General features: G+C 44.5%; 1 protein-coding gene across 2 annotated transcripts in view; it reads right to left on the bottom strand.

Moving 5' to 3' along the window:
* Nucleotides 1-7068: 7068 nt before the first annotated feature.
* The window catches only part of kcnn4 (potassium intermediate/small conductance calcium-activated channel, subfamily N, member 4), a 35685-nt gene continuing 20214 nt past the window's right edge, over nucleotides 7069-22539 (bottom strand). Inside the window, exons 6-10 of one of the 2 annotated variants that reach the window (XM_080858655.1) lie at nucleotides 18676-18786; nucleotides 15394-15515; nucleotides 11009-11078; nucleotides 9649-9874; nucleotides 7069-8652 (exon numbers count right to left, since the gene is read on the bottom strand). In XM_080858655.1, the coding sequence (XP_080714781.1) occupies nucleotides 9677-9874; nucleotides 11009-11078; nucleotides 15394-15515; nucleotides 18676-18786 (501 nt within the window). In that variant the 3' untranslated portion in view covers nucleotides 7069-8652; nucleotides 9649-9676. The remainder of the gene's footprint in view (nucleotides 8653-9648; nucleotides 9875-11008; nucleotides 11079-15393; nucleotides 15516-18675; nucleotides 18787-22539) is intronic. The other variant, XM_080858654.1, reaches the window with a different exon arrangement.

The raw sequence follows: 22539 nt of genomic DNA, 5'->3' as shown, positions 1-22539 counted from the left end.
TGAGCTACACTACAGAATGATGATCGACTACTTTTACTTGACATCAGTCCTACACTCCCACCATACACTAATATGGATAACGTTAACATAAATAAAGTAGTTTGCGTCTCAAAGCAAAAGATAATATGCCGTTTTAATGCCGCATTAAGTGTCCTTTGACGTTATTTCTATAGGTGTCAGACTACACGTCGCTGGCTGGACCGTCATTGTAAAGATGCAAACAGCTCTCGACTGCTTCGCCTTGGAAGGGTTTGTCCGTGATGCTGTCGGCGCAGAGGTGGAATTGGATGATACAAATGGTTTGGACGCCCTTCGCTCAGTGGTGAGCCATGTCTCATACCCTATTATAAGGTTAGACTGAGTTTCCTGGTGGTTGGTTGATTTGATAGGTTAGATAAACAGTTGTATGGGTACCACCGCAGGCACAGTCCTGAATTTGAACTGGAATTAGAGTTTTTTTTATTCATAATATAAATCTTACAATGTATAGACTTAGTATCTCGTTCCCCCTAAAATATATATATACAGTGCCTTGCATAAGTATTCACCCCCTGGGATGTTTTACCTTTTTTATTGCTTTTATAAATCAGTCATGGTCAATATAAGTTGGCTTTTTGGACACAAAAATTCACAATAAAGCCCTCTTTAAAGTGAAAACAGATTTCTACACAGTTATGTCGATTATATAAAAATATGGAAGAGAGCCACTGTTGAAAAAAACCTCAAGTATTGACTGCAGTTCCCCAAAAGGCATGCGGGAGTCTCCATGGTCAAGTGGAAGAAGGTTCTGTGGTGTCATGAGACCAAAGTGGAGCAGTGAAATCTGGCCGCTTTTTAAGGGCCGGTACTTCTATAGGTCCAATGGGATTGCGCACCAACCCGCCAGCAAGATACACAACGAAACAGAGGCACAGGCAAAAATACATAGACAGACCCACAGGGTCGTAACACTGTGCTAGCTTCTTCTTATAGCTAGAAGGGGGGTCTAGATGTTGTTGTGTGAGGTGGTACCATAACGCATTACATAGTTCACACAAGAGGTGTCTCTGTCCACCATAGCTACATAGTGTAATACCAGGCCTGCTGTGGCAGCAGCACAGATGCACAGAGGCCGTTATCCATATTACATGTCAGTGTACCACCAAAATTATTTTGGAGCTGTTATTTTAAAGTGAAATGGTTACATAATGTTGCTTTTATAAGCATGGCCTGAGTCTGTCTGAGACCCCTGGCAGCTCTAGGCCTCGGTACACTGGCCTGGTCCATTATCCAGCCAATTCAATCTAGCCTCTTCAAATTTCAGATCTGTAGCTTTCCAACATCAGATATTTAAACTTGGATGTTTCGTGTCTGGTATGCATGCATTGTGGAGGCTAATGTTCCAGTATTTAAAAGTTTTCTGTCCCTGACTGTTTGCCTCTCCACCATGTCTTCTATAAACTGTTGCCCATAGCCTTAATGTCATCACCGTAAGGGCTTGTCTAGCGCAGTCCAAACAAACAGGGACTGAGACTGGATAGCCTGCATTGGTTTAATGATATAATAGTCTGAAAGGGCGATGGAAGATTATTATTATCTATTTTATTTTATTTTTTATTGTATGAAACACTAACAGATTGGCACCCTCACGACTTTGTAGCTGACAAACCATCACTTGTTTGTTCAGTGGTAAAAGTTTTTACCTCGAAAGAGTCAAAAGAGCAGAAATATAATAAAAAGGACTTATATATATATAGTTGGAGGTTAGAATTGGTGATGTTGGACAGTGTTGTTACATTTTGGTAGCTCGACGAAAAAAAACTTGATTTCGTTCTAGGATTTTGCACTTGCGATTTTGTGAGTAATTGTTTATTCTAACATCCTAAACCCAATCCAAAAGAACAAAAAAACGATATACGTATATTACACTATATATATTTCTTAATTGAAATAGAGGAAACAGTGGACATTTTTCCATCATGTATATTACAAGTTATATGTTCATTCACTCTCTCCTCTTTTTCAGCTCCAGAGCAATCTCCCAGACCAGTGGTCCCGCTCAGAAGAATCGAGTGATGCTGACTATGGACTTGAGGCGGTACGAGCTGGCTTGTCCGCCGCCCAGAGCCCGGCGCCTCCGCAACTCATGGCCAGCAAGACGAACCACACCCACGTGTGCTGCGAGTGCAGCGAACGCTTCGAGACGCTGCACGACCTGACGGACCACTTCCAGCAGCACAAGTCTGACGGGCGCTGCCATCTGTGCCAGGTCACATTCCGCCGCGGGTCATCGCTGGCCGTACATCTGGTGAATGCCCACCAACATGACCCCCTCGTGTGCCCCGTCAAACGCTGCAGTGTCCAGCTCCGCAACACGTGGCACCTGAACAAGCACTGGGGGCTGTGCCACACGGGGGTGAAGCTGGCCGTGGTCGAGGAGGACGAGCGGGAGAATCTCCACGAGAGCGACCATTCATATCACAGCTCTGTAAACATCGCTCAGGTTCATGAAGACCACGCCTATAACTGCAGGAGTGTGCTGGTTGGGACGGTCCCATTGTCTGGTAAAAGAGGCCATTTTAGACTGCTAGAGCACACCAACGCCAAGCCCAAGGTCAAACGCATGAGTCAAAGGAGACTCCAATCTGATGTTGTGCCCTTAAACACAGCACAGGGTAGTGAGAACATGAGTGTGAATCAGGACGACAGTATGGAGGAGGGCGCTCCCATACAGTGGCACGAAGACATGGAGTTTGCTGAGGAGGAGGTTGGCGAAGGAGACGAATCAAGTGACGCAGGAGAGGAAGACGAGGAGTCCGAGGAGGATGATGGTGATAGTGACTACCTGCCCCCCGGGGACTCAATATATGTCCCGGAGGAGTATGTTGGTTCCCATTCAGATTCGGAAATGGACTCAGAATCATCCTCGTCAGACTCAGGTGACAGTAACCCGTACGCCTGGGTTGCAAAGAAGGTAAAAAAAAAAGCCAACATGGGCTCTGCGGTGAAACAGGTGCCATCCATCTCCACTCGCAAATTCTGGCAGAAATGCCCTCACTGCGGGCTGGGCCCTTACCCTAACCTGAGGCACCACATGGTAGTGTGTTGTAGTAAAGGTCCAGACAACTGCATTAAATGCTGGAGGGCATACGGTCGGGATATGGAGTATATCTGTGTGACCTGCAAGAAGACGTTCTCAGGCCCAGGCTCCTGCAGCGCCCACGTCTGTCCAGGCAAGGCTCGGCCAATGCCGTACGCCAATGACAAGGCTCCGGTAAGGTCGTACTCCGAAGCCTGCCGGGCCAAAATGTCTGCCGGCCCTGCGGCTCCTACCCCGGTGAAATCCGAGCCGGTGCCAGTCCCTGCCATTACCCAGCAGCCTCCTCAGCTTTACCAGATTATCACTCTGCTGCCCTCTGGTGTGGTCGCCACCCAAGCTCAGTCTAGCAGCGTTACTCAGACTTCAGTCTCGTCCTCAGCATTGTCAAGGCTGACATCATGTCCGCAAACCCCATCAGGATCGTTGCCCATGTTGGGTATGGTGGGGAGCTTTGCGGCGGAGAGCAAGGATTCGGCTGGGAATTTAGTTGTCCCGGGAAACAATAACGTAACTCTGTATAACCCTTCGACACAGACTACAATAGAAACTGGCATTGAGACCACAGCCAGCACCCAGGCAGCCAACCAGACAGGGCAGTCTCACATGCTATACAAGCCAACTGGACATTCCGTTGCCAAATCCCCACCTGGTTTAGTACGCATCTATACCCAGAACTCTCCTAAGACCCAGGTGTTTGTTAGTAGTCAAACCCCACCTGGCACCCCTGCATCGTCGATAGTTTACAGTCAAACGCCACCAGGCATGCCTGCACCTATGGTTGCACACAGTCAGGTTCCCGCCCGCATGCCTGTCTCCACAAGCGCTCACAGCCAGTCACCTTCTGACAAGTTAGTTACAGTTGTTTGCAATCGGACCGGACTTCAGACGCCCACATCAATGGTTATTCGCAGCCAGACCCCTCCCGGTCTGCCAGCACCCTCAGCTATTCACAATCAAGCTCCGCCAGGTGTGACCACCTCTGTTCGCACCGAAGCCCCTCCCGGCTTTTCCATGTCCACTGCTGCAGTTAGGGGGACTCTGCCCTCTCTTCCCATACTGTTTCGCCTCCCCGGCCAAGGCTCCAACATGTATTTCCTCCCGACCCAGCCCATGGGCACTGCAAGTCCCTCTATGAGCCATTTCTTTCCTGTGGCAGCCTCCGGGGGTGGTGGTGCGCCAGGTGCCCCAGCAGGAATGCCATTTCTCTCTGTGAGAGGTCCTGCCCCGCCAGGTGCGTCACCACAGGTGTCCCTCCCCAGCGGGGCTCCTTCCAAAGACTCTGGTCATCATGTTGCATCAAGTCACGTGTCCACTACTGTCCCGTCCCAGGTCTCTTTCGCTAACACTGTCGGCACCAAGGTCTCTACCTCTTCTCTGCTCCCTTCCCAGGCCTCTGTGTCCAACACTGTTTTCCCCCAAGTCTCTGTCTCTACCCCTCTCCCCTCCTCACAGACCTCCTCCTCCTCCTCCTCCTCCTCCTCCTCTGCAGCAGTTGGTCCCTCTGTACCCTTTCAAGTCCCTCATTCTGCTCCAGTCACAACCAAGCAACCAATTCTTTCTACAGTTCCCACCCATCCCCCTGCGTCTGCCTCTGGTCCGCTGAGGATCTTGTTCATGTTCTTGAACCAGAGCAGGGAGCTGTCCCTGGCACGGCGCATGAAAACCAGGTGGCACTACAAGGACGTGTTCACCTGCCGCCAGTGCGGCGCCGTCTCCAGGCAACCCTCGCTGGTCGTGGTGCACCGCTACCGCCACCGGAAGGCGCCGCGCCTCCACCGCTGCCGGTGCGGTCGTCGCTTCCAGGCACGCCTGCACCTGCTCCGGCACCAGATGCTCCACGCCGAGGCCACGCGCTACATCTGCACGTCCTGCGGGGACTCGTTCGAAGGCGCCCGGCAGCTGATTAAGCACAAGGCGAACTGCCGCCGGACGCGGAAGATGAACGCTCGCGTCGAGTGCTGGAGGCCCTTCGTTTGCACCTGCGGACGGAAGTTCGTCAGGCCATCGGCCCTCCTGTGGCACAAACTGAACAATTCCAGGCACAAAAACAGGGCGAGGAACACTAAACCGTCACATCAGAATCGCCATGATGTGCAACACGCACTGTCTGCAACTTGATTTACTGTTTCTATTAAGACTATGAGCACTGTGAGATGTGGATTATTAAATAGTTCTTTTTGACCACCAATATGTCCATGACCAGAAATGTTTCGATATTTGTTGTCCCACACATAAAGCTATTTTTTTAAGAAAAGTGTTAAAGATAGTCCAATTTTGCTTTTGAGACAAGGTTATTATATAGTTTTCCATTATCAAATTTGTTTTTGTTTTGATAATATCAATTCATGTTTTGTTTCACCTGTGGTTTCATTAGTTTCAGTTTAGTATGCATTCAATGAACTCATTTTTATTTCATTTTAATTTATTTTAGTTGTAGTCATTTTAGTTAAGGACAAAAGATAACAACAGTTAAAGACTAAACTTTAAGGTACCAGGTGTAGTTTTTAGTAGGCTCTATAAGTAGAAATGGAATATCGTATTCATAATTATGTTTTCATTAGTGTATAATTGAAATGTATTACAGAGAGTGAGTCCTCTTCCACAGAGTCTGACATGCTGCCACCATGTTTCTACAGTAGTTCAGAACAGACAAATGAAAACACTGGCTTGCATTTTTATGGCATTTGATGGCCACCCGTGGGTATATGCACATGCTTGTCAAGGGAAGAGTATTCAGCTGGTTGTAATTCAGCAACCTCACCACTAGATAGCACTAAAAATTACAGAGTGGACCTTTAACTAACAATAGGCTAAATATGTTTCAGACTGAAAGCCTGTTAAAGATGCAGCTTGTGATTCAGTTTCAGTTTTGCAAAAGGTTGTTGATATTGGTGGCCTTTAGATTACACTCTGATGGTAATTAGTTTTTTTCCATATATTATGAGATCCAGTCTTAGATTTGTCAGTCATAATCCAGGTTTATTCTTGAACAATGTCCCGACCACTGTGAGACAGAGGCTTGAAGTTCCACTCGCCCAGAGCTTCACCTAAGCATATCCTTATTAACTATGAATCTCAAATGACCGGTCCCTTCAACTCCTCCCGCCAGTGCTCCTGAAGCACAATATTGATTGGCTGTCATTGTTTATAGCTCGGTCCCAGCCACTGTTTGTGTCTGATTTTTGAAGCGTAAACACTCATCGGACAGCTAGAGGACCCTGAGGTGTAATTGGCTGGATTAGACTAGATTAGATTATAATTGCCAACTGAACCTTTAATACACATAAAAAGAAATAACACGATTCAATATTTCACCCATTTACTTCAGGCAATCAACAGGACATGGGTTTGTATTCCATAATTTGAATTCCTGTCGATGGTAACTAAAGTAAATTTTAAGGATTCACACATTTCCGCCCTGATATATTGAAATTCCTCACTCGACATGAATTATTACCTCTTCCATTAGTTAGGTTAGAGTGTAGGTCCTGACACACTATATTGGCATGTCAAGGTTGTCAGCTATTGCAACACACTGTAAACAGAATTTTGAGAATGTGACACCCAGCGCCTTGATGGATATGCCGTTCGCGGTCTTGAAACCATTACATTTTTTTTTTTCTTATTTCATTTGTATTTGTTTTTTTTAGCAGTCATTAGTTTTGTGTAGTTTTACATTTTCTTCAGCAAAATTATTTTATTTCAGTTTATGAAAATGTCTCCAAACCATTTTACGTTAACAATAATAACCCCGTTTTCAGCAAGAGGTCTCAGAATTCATACCGCCCTACAATTTAAGAACTAGCTTTCATTTCTGTACACGAAACCAGCCAATTGTGAAATGTATCTATTTGAAACACCAAATATCTACCTCCAAAGCCTCTGTATATCTGACGTGAGATTTCAAGGAATAGTACATCATAAATGTGAATCTATGAAAAAAAAATATGTATCTATTTTAAAAGAAAAGTCCCACAAGCTGCTTCTTAACAATGTATTTTAATATTTGGACATATTTACAATGTATAGCCTATACCGTGTGCAAAAACAATGCTGTAAACGTCTTTCTAGATATTTTTATATTTTGAAGAATCAGCCATACTTTTCTGCTGTTCTCACAGAACTACATGCATAATTATATCTAAGTATAACATAGCCACACATTGTCAATTATCAATAGCTGACAACATACTTGCATAGATCCAGTTTATGTTCCAGTTGGAAATGGGAATATTAAAGAATCCAATAAGAGGTCAAGTGACTGCAGGGTAATTGCATCACTGAGAGCCTCTGGAGACCTTTTTGAAGCTTAGTAGACACACATTCCAACAAGATATGTATACATTTTTGCAGAATCATGAGAAACAGACTTAATACATGTGCTCAGCCACTGGGTATGGTTTGTATGGAGACCCCTCCTCTGGCTTTCATTTGTGCCAGCGATCAGTATAATTTACATGAAATTAGTGTAAATTACAGCACATTTTTATTGAGTACACGATTTCCTTGTAATGCACACTTCTGACCACTAGATGGCGACTCCCTTTTAGGGAATCTGATTGCCTTTCACTGGCCTCCTTCTTCTCCATCTGCACTACTTCTGGGTGTTAATGTACTTTTCTGTTACACTGGCATCCTGTTAGTTTATCCTCATGTGTGAAAGGCAGTCGCTGACCAGTGGGCTCCTCCTCACTTTACCAGTAAGGACATTAGAGTCTGTCAGACAAATGAAAACTACATTGTTGCCTTGAAATCTAACAACCTTTGAAACTAAGCAAAGTACGTACACAAGTGACCATCTGGGTGTCTAAACCCCGAATAAAGTTGTTACACATACTATTTTCATCTGATAAGTCTCCTGTGACCTAGGTTATAGGAGTAAGGTGCCAACCTGCGCTCTGAGTCATCACTGCTCTACAGGCATATTTTGCAAAACGGATGCAACTCTTTGAGTATCCATGGCAACTGATAATATAACACGTGATGGGTATCTTGTTTGTTCTAGCCAACACACAATGGACAAAAAGCTCTTGCATGGAGCTTAAAGCAAACCATTTGGTTGGGGGGAAAAAAAAGAAGGAAGAACCAGACGCCTTAAAAGTGTGTTTGTCCGAGATGGGGCTCCTCCTTGGCTGATAACTGTGTGAAACCTCTGCTGTGTATCGCTCCAGGGAACATGGGAACGCATCGTGGAATGCCCCTGTCCCCAGGCAACCGTGCGTCGCTCCAAAGAGTATGAGCCCTTTAAGCCAATCACAGATTCGACTTTTGTTGTTCGTTAGTGGTGCTGCCTGGACTCATAAAGGGCCTGGCGTAGTTTGTGAACGTGACATTTTTCTCCGCAACGCATAAATAACAAAGACATAAATACACTAATATTCCTCTCTACACAAGACACTTTGTTATATGAATGAAAGGAGTTTCCCCAAAAAACTAAACAAAAAGTCTCGAGCAAGTTAGGTCTTAGACCAAAACCGTTAAAGGGAAGTGAAGTCCGTGGTGAGGCTTGCGGAAGACGTCAGGGAATTGGAGAAACGAGCAGCCATTACTGGGACTTGAGCAGAAAGAGTCACCTGGAGAGCACAGAGAGAAGGACAATAAGGAAAAATGATCCTGAATTATGAACATTGGCCTTTTAATACACACAACATACAAACTAATAAGTAACAGTGTGTATGCTTTTGTGATGACCGCAAAGACAAATTGTATAATGGCTTAAAACTTAAGACTTTTAAAATGTTTAGAGGAATTAAATCGGAATTTTTAAAACTATTTTCACATTTTTCCTACTAGGCTAATGTTCTAACAGTGACCTATACACACACACTCTGGTGCTTTACTTGTAGATGTGTTTTGTAGTCAGTCATACCCAGTTATCTGATCTAGATTTGTGATGTGACGGTACACTGCAAAGACAGCAATATCCGTTCGTTGGAATCAACACCCACACTTTGCTGATTTTAGTTAAATGGTTGGTTCAACCTTAAGACTCTAGCCTATAATTATAGCTTTGAGTGTAGGGGCAGTTAATATGCGAGGCCATAATGGCCGTTCACACTGCAATTTTTCTAAAGGTCTTCGTGTGATTAAACTACTATGCTGTGCTAACTGGAATGCCTCTCATATATTATCACCATGTTTCCCCTTTCCGGGAGACCGAATTCCTTTGTTATATGTTATAAGATGCTGTGCGCTAGTAAGTTAGTTAGTTCAGTGAGGGACTCGCATGTGGGGAGCCGAGAGACAGGGGGGCCTGCGCTAGTTAGTGAGTTAGATAGTTAGTTATTTCAGTGAGGGGCTCGCCTATGGGAATCGGAGAGATGGAAGGGCCTTTGCTAGTTAGTTAGTAAGTTAGTTCAGTGAGGGCCTCACCTATGGGGAACCGAGAGGTGTGAGGTGCTCACCTGTGGGGAGCGGAGAGGTGTGAGGTGCTCACCTGTGGGGAACCGAGAGGTGGGGGTGTCTGTGCTAGTCAGTTAGTTGGTTAGTTCAGTGAGGGGCTCACCTATGGGGAACCGAGAGGTGTGAGGTGCTCACCTGTGGGGAGCGGAGAGGTGTGAGGTGCTCACCTGTGGGGAGCGGAGAGGTGTGAGGGGCTCACCTGTGGGGAGCGGAGAGGTGTGAGGGCCTGCGCTCCAGGCTCTGTCTGCCCACCACCTGGGTCAGCAGCTGGGACGTCTGCTGTAGGCTGTGGGTCAGGTCCTCCAGCTTGTGCTCCATGGATAGGATGCGCTGCTCCAGCTGAAGGTTGGAGTTGTTCCAGTTGGCACTCATATCCAGCATGATCATCTGCATCTGGAGGGGGTACAAGAGACAGTAGAGATGGTTTAACCAGCCAGTCCTTTGTGCCAGTAGCTATAAGACTCCACAACCAGCCAGTCCTTTGTGCCAGTAGCCATAAGACTCCACAACCAACACAACCAAACATTTAGTTTTATGTCCTGGACGCTGCACTATGTTGTCTATTTATTTTATCTATTTATTGTATTTCTTTTTGAAATGTGTATTAATTTATGTTTTTATGTTTATGTATATACTTGCTATTAATTCATGCTATTCCTACTACCTTGCTGCTTTGGCAATTGAATTTCCCTCACGGGATTAATAAAAGTTTCATCTATCTATCTATGTATCTATCTATCTATCTATCTATCTATCTATCTATCTATCAATTCCTTTTTTAAGTGTGTCCAACCAATGATTTAATCCAGACGCAATGTGTGTGTATCGGTAGCTACCGGGTGTGTCTGTTTGGCCCTCTACTGTTGCAGTTACTTTCCAGCCCAGCCTGTATTTCCTTTATTTATTTATTTATTCATTTATTTGATTTTATTAGCATGTCTGGGGGTTTACGTGCGCTTGTTTGTGTTGGTGGTTGAACCCTCTGAACCCTGACACGCACCTCATGCCTGGCGCGGCGACAAACATTTTATGTGTGTATTTACAGACGTTTTATGTGTCTCAGCACCTCACAGTTAAAAAAACAAACAAACAAACAAACAAACAAAAACAAGGAGAACTGTAGTGGATTGGATAATGACGTGATTATGTAATAGAGGAAGCTGACACGCTCCGCTTGGGCGGGGGTCTCTCCCTCAAGCTATAGAGAGGCCGTGCTAGTGCTGGAAGAGTGGGATGCACTGTGTATTATTTGCACTATCCACACATGCACATGAAGACTCTCTGCACTCCTTGCACTACTCTCCACTACTTTCAACACTGTCACAATTATATAGGGCCAGATTTATCCTGTGCCTGAAAAACACCCCACTCCCTGTGTACATGTTCTCCCTATGTGTGTGGTTTTTATTGTGATTCATGTATGTATGTTTGTGAGTTAATTGTACAAGCTACTGGATGACCTTAATTTCCCTCGGGATTAATAAAGTATCCATCTATCTATCTGTCTGTATACATGGGGGCATTTACCTTCTGGAGATCCACCATCTCGCTGGCATGGTCCCGCAACCTCCTCTGTTTGATTCGCAGGTATCGAAAACTGTTTGGAGACAGAGCAGAGAAAGAGTCGACCATTTTGATTTTGCTTGTACGAAATAAGTAACAAGCCATCGGAGAATAGAGAGAGAAAAAAGGGATCCGTTGAGGGCGAAAGCTGTCTGTTACTAGAACTATACTTCAACCCGTCTGTGCTGCACCAATCCTATACTTAGAACTGAAATTCGACAGAACCGAAAGTCCCCAAAAAAAGCAACGGCGGAAACCAATATTGCAGGGGAACCTTTCTGAATCTGCTGAGGCATGCAGAAACGTCAGATTATCATGGGGCCATGTGCAAAAGGAGACGTTGCATAAACAGTCTAAATAAGATTGAAAAAACAAGTCCCTCTGAATGTTTCAGTGCCATTTGGCAGCTGCCGGTGCTGAGGTGATGCTGGTGGCTTACCCAGAGCTCCCTTTCCATTTTTATTTTTAGGGCTAACTGTACAACAGGAAGTCAAAAAGAGACTCCACCCTTACATGACCCGCTTTCTCTTTCTCCATCCATCTGAATGACTCTTTCCCTCTCTTTCACTCTCATACACAGCCTCTTGCTCTCTCTCTGTCTCTCTAGCTTTCTCATTCCCTCTCTCTCATCCTTCTCCACACACGCACGCACGCACGCATGCACGCACGCACGCACGCACACACACACACACACACACACACGCACGCATACGCACACGCATGCACGCACGCACGCACGCACGCACGCACGCACGCACGCACGGGCACACACACACACACACACACACACACACTCACACACAGTATCATTTGGAAGGCTTGTGGCTTGTAGTGGCAAATTATGTTAGGAACTACTTTACACTTTCGTACATCCACCCTTCCACCTCAAGGGCTGACCGCTTGTCCCCGGGCCAGCTCGACACCTCAAGCAATCAGCCGCTTATCCGGCAGGAAGGTGGTGGTGCATGGCGTAAACAACCATCAGTGAGGCTACAGAAAGAGAAGTGGCCCCTCCAGATCCTCACGCAGCAAGGCCTGCTGGTCAGCCATATTCTGTTATCTGTGCAGAAGTTCATACTTCCTAATTCTATGTGAGGGCATTTTTCACTTTGAGTAATCGAAGAAACTTGAAGGTTTGTTTCTTTCTTTCTTTGTTTCTTTGTTTGTACCGGCTTAAGTTAGGGGCTTTCCGCCTTCCTAGGTAATGTTAACATTTAAGGCAATGACTGTAGAATACAGCCTCTACTCATTCAAGGCAATGACTGTAGAATACAGCCTCTACATATATTCATTCAAAGCAATGACTGCAGAATACAGCCTCTACATATATTCATTCAAGGCAATGACTGTAGAATACAGCCTCTACTCATTCAAGGCAATGACTGTAGAATACAGCCTCTACATATATTCATTCAAAGCAATGACTGCAGAATACAGCCTCTACATATATTCATTCAAGGCAATGACTGTAGAATACAGCCTCTACTCATTCAAGGCAATGACTGTAGAATACTGCCTCTACATATATTCATTCAAAGCAATGACTGCAGAATACAGCCTCTACATATATTCATTCAAGGCAATGACTGCAGAATACAGCCTCTACATATATTCGATAATTAAAGGCAGTTTTGTGGAAGCTTTAGTCAGTAAATTTGACCAATCTTGCTAACTTTATAAACTCTTAGTTGTGTGTCTAAATATATTTGAAATTACAAGAAAGATTCCGATGCAGTTTTAGTGGAAAGATCAGTGATTGAGCCCCTCAATCTAGTTTTTACATGCATATGAGTTAATTTTCACATGTAAGGCCTGATTCCTAAACGATGCTTCCTTATCTTGCAGCTTTACATGTAACAGCTCCAAGCCTTATGTCCAGTGATGAGAGTGAAACAGATATAAAGGTGGTCAAGCCTTATGTCCAGTGATGAGAGTGAAACAGATGAAGAGGTGGTCAAGCCTTATGTCCAGTGATGAGAGTGAAAAAGATGAATAGGTGGTCTAGCCTTATGTCCAGTGATAAGAGTGAAACAGATGAAGAGGTGGTCAAGCCTTATGTCCAGTGATGAGAGTGAAACAGATGAAGAGGTGGTCAAGCCTTATGTCTAGTGATGAGAGTGAAACAGATGAATAGGTGGTCAAGCCTTATGTCCAGTGATGAGACTGAAACAGATGAATAGGTGGTCTAGCCTTATGTCCAGTGATAAGAGTGAAACAGATGAAGAGGTGGTCAAGCCTTATGTCCAGTGATGAGAGTGAAACAGATGAAGAGGTGGTCAAGCCTTATGTCTAGTGATGAGAGTGAAACAGATGAATAGGTGGTCAAGCCTTATGTCCAGTGATGAGAGTGAAACAGATGAAGAGGTGGTCAAGCCTTATGTCCAGTGATGAGAGTGAAACAGATGAAGAGGTGGTCATCATGAAGCCAAGCTGGTGGAGGCTTACAAATCCTCACGTGAGGGATGTCAGCTGACACAGACAGCACCTCAAAAAGGACAGTCATGTGATGATTTAAAGTTGGCCTCCTCCCCAGGAAAAATGGTGTGAACTTTTACACTGAACTCTTATCCAAAGGAGCAATGAGAAGTGATGGTTGTTTTGTTGTACTACTACTCTACTTTAGGTTAGCAAGACACTTCATATCACCAGTATTTTAAATATATAGATGACAGATTTTAATGTTTTTTTTTAATTGAAATTGAGCAACAGGCATGATGAGAACACAATAAAAAAAGACAGACAAAAATGGTCATCCTACAAATTAAGTAAAAGAAAAAAAGAAAAGTCAATATTTTCCATTCCAAGAACAGTGTGTTATGTTGACTAATTATGTACCTGGCAAGTTTGTTTTACAATCGTATTATTTATATTATTCCGAGTGAAAAGTTTATGAACTACAGTGTATGGATGTATACGGCTGTATACGAGTTATTTTCTGCAATTTTGCAACATTCAACCTTTGCGACCTGCGATCTTTACAAATAGATATATTCTTGTGCAAAACTATTTTGTATACATAAGCAACAATAGGAGATGTATTGCTTAACTGTTCTTTCCATTTATTTATTTGTTTAGAAAAATATAAGTTATTATAAATTATAAGTTGAAGGCAAGAATATGTTTGAAAAAAAAAATAAATGTAGAGTAAGTGCAACATATAGGCCTACAAGTATTGGCATTTATAACAGGACAGGGGTATACACTATTATAATTATAATTAATACATTAAGTTTAATATAGCTGGAGCTATGGAGTCCAAGCAGAATGTGTGTACTGCCCCAAGTAGCGAGAGGTTGAATGATTTGACTGCTTCAATACATGAAAGAAGACCATTAACATTTATAATAAGTAAGGATTTAAAGACAAAATGAATTAGCAAAATGAATTGAATGATCAAAAAAAACAGCAACAATAAGGACAAGTTTCTTAGAATTATGTTGCTATAAAGTATTTTGTATGTAGTTCTCTCTACTGATGGGTGCTCTCTCTTTCTCCCTCTCTCTCCCTCTCCCTCTCTCTCTCTCGCTCTCTCTCGCTCTCTCTGTTTTCAGGCTTAGATAGGGAAATCTTTCACACTATGTTGTCTGAATCCCCATAATCTCGGTTTAGGGAAACTCTAGCCTACCTTACACATTGTGCTTTATAATCCTACTTTGCCTACCAAAAGGTGAGGGGAACGTGATGGATAATATGTTAACGCCATGGGAGACCATGCAATCATTTACATAGGCAAAGTAACGTTCACCGAGAATGAATCATTGACTAGAGACATAGGTTAGTTAGCATAGCTGGTATGATGAAGCTACAGCCTTTTGTAAAGTGAAAATGCAAGTGAGGGATAATATCGACAAAGATAAGAATAGACATGACAGTAGAAAGTAATGACAAGTCCGACACAAAGCCATTGGTATATAGACAGAGAGAGAGGGAAACGTATACTCTGCTTAGGCTTGGGGACTGTGGTAACAAGAGGGTCGCTGGAGAAAATATTCACCCACACACACCCGCACACACAAGAGCCACACACAAATGCAGAGACCATGGAGGACAATTAGTCGTTAACACAAATGCACACACATGTACAGTACACCCCCCCACCCACACACACACACACACACACACTACACCAACACACAGACAGCACACACACACACACACACACACACACACACACACACACACACACACACACAGTAAAACCTCACACACACACACACACACACTACACCAACACAGAGACAGCACACACACACACACACACAGACACACACACACACACACACACACACACACACACCCACACACACACACACATGCCGGGGTGGACTGTGGTTCTGCGGTGCACTCACACTCTGATGGCCTCCAGCAGGCATCTCTGGCGGTACCGGTGCTGCCCGCTGCTGCACTTGGACACGTCGGTGCGGTGAAGCAGCCAGCACTCCCTCAGCACGTTGGCCGCCGCGTGCCGCACCTGGAGGGCACACACACACACACACACATACACACACACACGACACACACACACACACACACACACACACACACAGGACAGAGAGGGTTAAATCAGGTGCCACACCTAGAGGACACACACAGGACACACACACGCACACACAAACACACACACACACACACACATACACACACACACACACACACACACACACACACACACACACACACAGGACACAGAGGGTTAAATCAGGTGCCACACCTAGAGGACACACACAGGACACAGAGGGTTAAATCAGGTTTAAAAAACAAATCACTATCAAAAACAGGAAGGAAGCAGCAGCAACGCTATCACCATCACAATCAATATGTGAAGTGAGTTTATACATCCAAAAGTCATACTACATTGACTTTCACTCTGTCAGATGCACAGTAATGTGCCCACCGGTTTGTCATATACACACATTGCAAAGGAGCTTCCCTTCGGCCCCATACAGGCAAGCGCTGGTTTATACCAAACAGAAGTGGATAAATATGTAATGGCTGCCCTGGGAATAAGGTCTGCAGTTGAGAATAGCTGTAAGTAAGCCACATGTGTGTGTGTGTGTGTGTGTGTGTGTGTGCCACATGTGGGTTAGTGAGTTTTTTCCTCCCTCAATAATTTCGTTCCTCATCTTTCTTTGATTCTATTATTGTCTGCTGTTCTTCCTGCTAGATACACCAGTATTGCCCTTGTTGCTCGTAATGATGTCACTGAGCTACCCAAATACACACAGGCGCTATTTTCTGTGTGTGTGTGTGTGTGTGTGTGTGTGTGTGTTTGTGTGTGTCTATATGCGTGTGCAGGTTTTTGGCTATTTTTAGGGCCTCCACAAGAGGCCAGGGTCCAGATGTTTTCCTTTATTTTCATCAGCGCAAGCCAGTGACAACGGTGGACAGTTCCATTGAAAGAGACACACACGCACACACGCACACACACACACACACACACACACACACACACACACGAACCCTGACAAACATAGTGATGCACCCTACAGCAGGATGTTGTAAGGGAAATGGCAAGCTCTCACTCAAAAGCCTCCATTCACACTCCGGCCCTCCGTGGCAAGATGGTGGGAAGTGGACTTACGCAGTCAGTGTGCGTTAACGACCTGCTGTGGCACCTTGACAGTAAGATCGCTGCTTAAGAAGGACCTGAAAGGCTGGTTGTGATAAGTTTGTATTGGATTGAGATCTGGGTGGGTTGGGGGGTGGGGGCAGGGGTCGTTGTTTTATTTTTAAGTTTCCATGTTGTGCTATATTTTATTTTGAATTTGCATTAGTTAGGCTTAGCCTATATGACAAATGAACGACCCACTCTCTTTTGTACTTGTGTAATATGATGTGCAACTATTTAATACAAAATTTGATCACAAAAAAAGAAGGACCTGAAATGCAGCCTTTTTCCCCTTTCTTTTTCCTAATTTCTATTTTTCACTGATGGAAGCTCTTAAAAGCATCTTCCGCCGCGGGTGTTTATTTTGGGCCGTCGGGTCGGCCGCGCCCCCCCTCCCTCAGATAAGAAAACAGATGGATCCTGTTAGAAATGGCAACACACTACCAACCTGAACACACACGTACACACACACACACCTATGCATACGCACTCTTTAAGACACCCCCCCCCCACACACACACACACACTCACACAGATCTACCATTTTTCCATGTCTCCCACTGCAACAACAAACTAACAAACATAAGCACACACACACACATTTACATTCATAATAATGTACCTTTACAATACATCATATTCACACACACACACAGATTTGCAAACACAGAGAGAGAGAGAGAAACGGAGAGAGAGAGGGATAGAGAGAGAGAGAGAGAGAGATAGAGAGAGGGATAGAGAGAGAGAGATAGAGAGAGAGAGATAGAGATAGAGAGAGAGGGAAAGAGAGAGACAGAGACAGAGAGAGGGATAGAGAGAGAGAGAGATAGAGAGAGAGAGAGAGAAGGATAGAGTGAGATAGAGAGAGAGAGGGAAAGAGAGATAGAGAGAGAGTGATACACACATGCAAACACACACACACAGAAAGAGAGAAACACACACCAGCGCATCATGTTTCCTGCCGGTGCTGCTTGCAGTCCTGGACTGACACAAGTCCGCTTCCTGCCTGGGACCTGATTGTTTCCTCCCTTTGACGCCTTTTGGAGGCTATAAAGAGATGCCCCCCCCTCCGCCCTGATCCCCCCCCCCCCCCCCCCCCCGCCCTGCCTCCACCCCCCTGCTCCCATGCCTTTTCCCACACTACCCTGCCCTCTGCTTTGCCCTATTTAAGGAAAAATAATATTATAGAGGGACTCAGAAAGGATAATACGCGTGCGGCATGGAAACATTGCAGCCTCCACCCACCTCTGCTGTCATCGCGGCTATCTTTCTCGTGAATTTCATGCGGATCATTTAGTCAGTCTGGCTAAACTCCTCACATCTGCGTTATAATTAGTCATTCTATTTGTCCAGTGATTGATATGTCGTGTCGATCATTGCTGAAAGTACCGTGTAGATCTGATTAATTTCACTTTTTTCCAGATTTTCGCAGCTTTGAAGCTAAAAGATGATGTAAAGATCACATCCAAGAGGTTTATATAACAGACTTATATAAAATCTTATATAATATAATAACCTTATATCATCATTAACAGGTTGTATGCATGGTACCTCTTCTGTATGCAGGAACTGCTGTAGGGACACAAGCACTACTACACCATAAGGCAGGGGTTTTCAACCAGGGGTCGGTGGCCCCATGGGGGATCCGCAACGTCATTGGAGGGGGTCCGCGACATGAGCCTATGTTCATCAGTTCACCATTGAATTTTTTTTTTTTTTATACATTTGCTTTGATATATCAACACATTTCCAGATAACTCTTGAATATTGTGAAAATAAAGATATAATAATATCTGTGCAGGGGGAGGGGGCGTGGCGGCGGCGGTTACAAACACACACAGGCGTGCAGAAACATCAGAAAACCAGTTGAAAACCCCTGCCATAAGGGACCGCTACGTCTCCTAACCCGTTTGCTGATCTGGATCACACACACACACACACACACACACACACACACTCACAGAGACAGAGGGTGAGACCAAAAGGTGGTACTACACCATAAGGGACAGCTACGTCTCCTTACCCGTTTGCTGATCTGGATGTCCGTCATGAAGAAGTGGACATGCTTCTCTCCTTTATTTAGAGCCAGCTTCCTCGTCATGACAGCTACCATCATGGCAGTACTGGCCACACCCTGGCAACACACACACACACACAAACACACACACACACACACACACACACACACACAAGCACACACACAAGCATGGGCACAGTTACCATCTGTCTTTGCATAGCATCTGCTGTGGTTCAACTCATCATCAACTTAAGCAACTGTAACAGGTCATTCATTACATGATTAAAGTGTAATAGTGCCCTAAAATGACCTGTCAACTAAATAATATGATTGAACTGTGATGAATCACATCGATGCTGAACCAATGCTGACGTGTCCACGTCCTGAGATGGGCAGCACACATCCCCCAGCCCCTGCCCATGAGTGTGAGTCTCGTTTTCATTTGCTGATCGAGACTGATCATTCACTGGAGTCTACAGAGCTCTCGTCAGCCCCTTGCCCACATTTTTTTTGCATTAGCAATGTGTGGTTGGACTCAGCGCTGGGGGTTAGGGTAAGATAGACATACACTTTAAGTGCCAGCGTCATGTAGTGCTCTTGCCTCTGTGCAGGACTTGTAGGAGGCCCCCACAACATACTTATAAATGATTGTGATCTAAAAACCTGTTTCATTGCCCAACCTGTGTATATGCATGTCCTAATAATAGAGGTGATAAAGGGAAATGAGACACACATAGAAAGTCAACAGGTGATATCGTGGTGTGGTGTATCAGGATGACAATGCACACAGCAAGACTGGTGACAAGAGTGGTTTGATGAACATGAAAGTGAAGTTGAACATCTCCCATGGCCTGCAAAGTCAGCAGACACCAGAGCTGAATATTATTGACCCACCCTGGGGTGTTTTTGGCGGAGTGTGTCAGGAAACGCTTTCCTCCACCAGCGTCATGTAGTGCTCTGGCCACTGTCCTGCGAGAGGAATGGATCTAAATCCCTCTGGCCTCTGTGCAGGACTTGTAGTAGGCCCCACAACATACTTATAAATGATTGTGATCTAAAAACCTGTTTCATTGCCCAACCTGAGTATATGCATATCCTAATAATAGAGTGATATTGGGAAGTGAAACACACATAGAAAGTCTACAGGGGATATCGTTAAACGAAAACCAGACTAAGAGGGCACAGTTACATTTCTATTTCTGCTCTCAAACAGAACATTACAAACTATTCAACAATTCGACACACAAACTAGAAAGGGCTAGAAGTACGATGTTAACATATACATATACATGCAGAATGCACCAGACTTTTCTGTGTGTACACTTTTAAAAACAGTGGTTCTGTCTCGATAACAAGCAGTTTGGTTTTTACCTTGGTTTCAGCCGCTTCTATCGCTTGCGTTTGCAAAGAAAAGCAAAAACAAGAAGAGATAAAGGTAGACAGGAGTAATAGAGAAGCAGAGAGAGAGAGAGAGAGAGGCAGAGAGAGGGGGGGAGAGAGAGAGGGAGAGAGACAGAGAGAGGGGGGGAGAGAGAGGGAGAGAGAGAGAGAGGCAGAGAGAGAGGGAGAGAGAGAGGGAGAGAGACAGAGAGAGGGGAAGAGAGAGGGAGAGAGAGAGAGAGGCAGAGAGAGAGGGAGAGAGAGAGGGAGAGAGACAGAGAGAGGGGAAGAGAGAGGGAGAGAGAGAGAGAGAGAAGATAGATATGCAGAGAGGGAGAGAGACAAAGAGAGAGGGGGGGAGAGAGAGAGAGAGAGGGAGAGAGAGAGAGAGAGAGGGAGAGAGAGAGGGAGAGAGACAGAGAGAGAGACAGAGAGAGAGGGAGAGAGAGAGTGGGGAGAGAGAGAAAGGGAGAGACAGAAGAGAGAGATAGAGAGAGGGAGAGTGAAAGAGAGAGAGAGAGAGAGAGAGAGAGGGATATTAGTCAGCATAGCAGGTATAATGAGGCAGAAGATAAAAGCTGCAGCCCTCGCTTTTAAGTGCAAGTGAGGGATAATATTGACAAAGATAAGAATAGAATAGACAGTAGTAAAAGATGACAAAGATAAGAATAGAATAGACAGTAGTAAAAGATGACAAAGATAAGAATAGAAAAGACAGTAGTAAAAGATGACAAAGATAAGAATAGAATAGACAGTAGTAAAAGATGACAAAGATAAGAATAGAAAAGACAGTAGTAAAAGATGACAAAGATAAGAATAGAATAGACAGTAGTAAAAGATGACAAAGATAAGAATAGAATAGACAGTAGTAAAAGATGACAAAGATAAGAATAGAAAAGACAGTAGTAAAAGATGACAAAGATAAGAATAGAAAAGACAGTAGTAAAAGATGACAAAGATAAGAATAGAAAAGACAGTAGTAAAAGATGACAAAGATAAGAATAGAAAAGACAGTAGTAAAAGATGACAAAGATAAGAATAGAAAAGACAGTAGTAAAAGATGACAAAGATAAGAATAGAAAAGACAGTAGTAATAGATGACAAAGATAAGAATAGAAAAGACAGTAGTAATAGATGACAAAGATAAGAATAGAAAAGACAGTAGTAAAAGATGACAAAGATAAGAATAGAATAGACAGTAGTAAATAATGACAAAGCTGCAAAACGCAAAAGCAATTGTCCAGCAGCACCATAACACAAATCCCTGTATGCCAGTTAGTCCGCCTGGCTCTGACAGGTCACATTCCCAGCTGGAATCTCATGCAAATCCCCCTTTGCCATGTTCTTGTTCTTGGAAAACCAGGAAGCACATCCTTCCTTGGATCAGTCCGCACCCCAGTGTAGAGGATGTTGACTGGGGTGTGTTTACCTCCCTTCACCAGATGGTGCACAGGCAGACGTATCATCATAATCAGATCAAGACCATGGTGTGATAAGATGGTGAAGATTTATGGGCAAAGTGTTTGTGTGGTGTGAGCTGAGTCACTAGTATGGTTTTTCTTGACTGTGGAAAAATATTGAGCGACAGTGAGCGTCACATGATGTGTCTTCTGCAAAAACTATCCTGCTGAAAAGAACTTTAAGAATTGATTTCTGCAGCAAGACCAGTCACATGATGACATCAAAATGGCAAATAAAACTACTGCATCACCACACTCCATCCGTGCGGACAAGACTACACAGCATGAAATTCCAGTCAGAAACATTATTTGTAAAACGCCTGCTGTAACACAGATTTAGAGCATTTGTTTTCTTTCCATAGGCTGCCACTGTCTGTGTGAGTGTGTGAGTGTGTGAGTGAGTGAGTGTGTGAGTGAGTGAGTGTGTGAGTATGTGAGTGAGTGAGTGTGTGAGTGTTTGAGTGTGTGAGTGTGTGAGTGTTTGAGTGTGTGAGTGTGTGAGTGAGTGAGTGAGTGTGTGAGTGTGTGAGTGTGTGAGTGTGAGTGTGACGAGTGTGAGAGTGTGCGAGTGAGTGAGTGAGTGTGTGAGTGTGTGAGTGAGTGAGTGTGTGAGTGTGAGTGTGACGAGTGTGAGAGTGTGCGAGTGTGCGAGTGTGTGAGTGTGTGAGTGTGTGAGCGAGTGAGTGTGTGAGTATGTGAGTGAGTGAGTGTGTGAGTGTTTGAGTGTGTGAGTGTGTGAGTGTTTGAGTGTGTGAGTGTGTGAGTGAGTGAGTGAGTGAGTGAGTGAGTGTGTGAGTGTGTGAGTGAGTGAGTGAGTGAGTGAGTGAGTGTGTGAGTGTGTGAGTGAGTGAGTGTGTGAATGAGTGTGCGAGTGTGACGAGTGTGAGAGTGTGCGAGTGTGTGAGTGTGTGAGTGTGTGAGCGAGTGTGCGAGTGTGTGTGTGTGTGAGTGTGTGAGTGTGTGAGTGTGTGAGCGAGTGTGCGAGTGTGTGTGTGTGTGAGTGTGTGAGTGTGTGAGTGTGTGAGTGTGT

Source organism: Sprattus sprattus, assembly GCF_963457725.1.
Source record: "Sprattus sprattus genome assembly, chromosome: 19".
NCBI classification, from domain to species: domain Eukaryota; kingdom Metazoa; phylum Chordata; class Actinopteri; order Clupeiformes; family Clupeidae; genus Sprattus; species Sprattus sprattus.
Note: the sequence above shows the minus strand (reverse complement) of the source record. Positions and strands in the feature narration are given on the sequence as shown.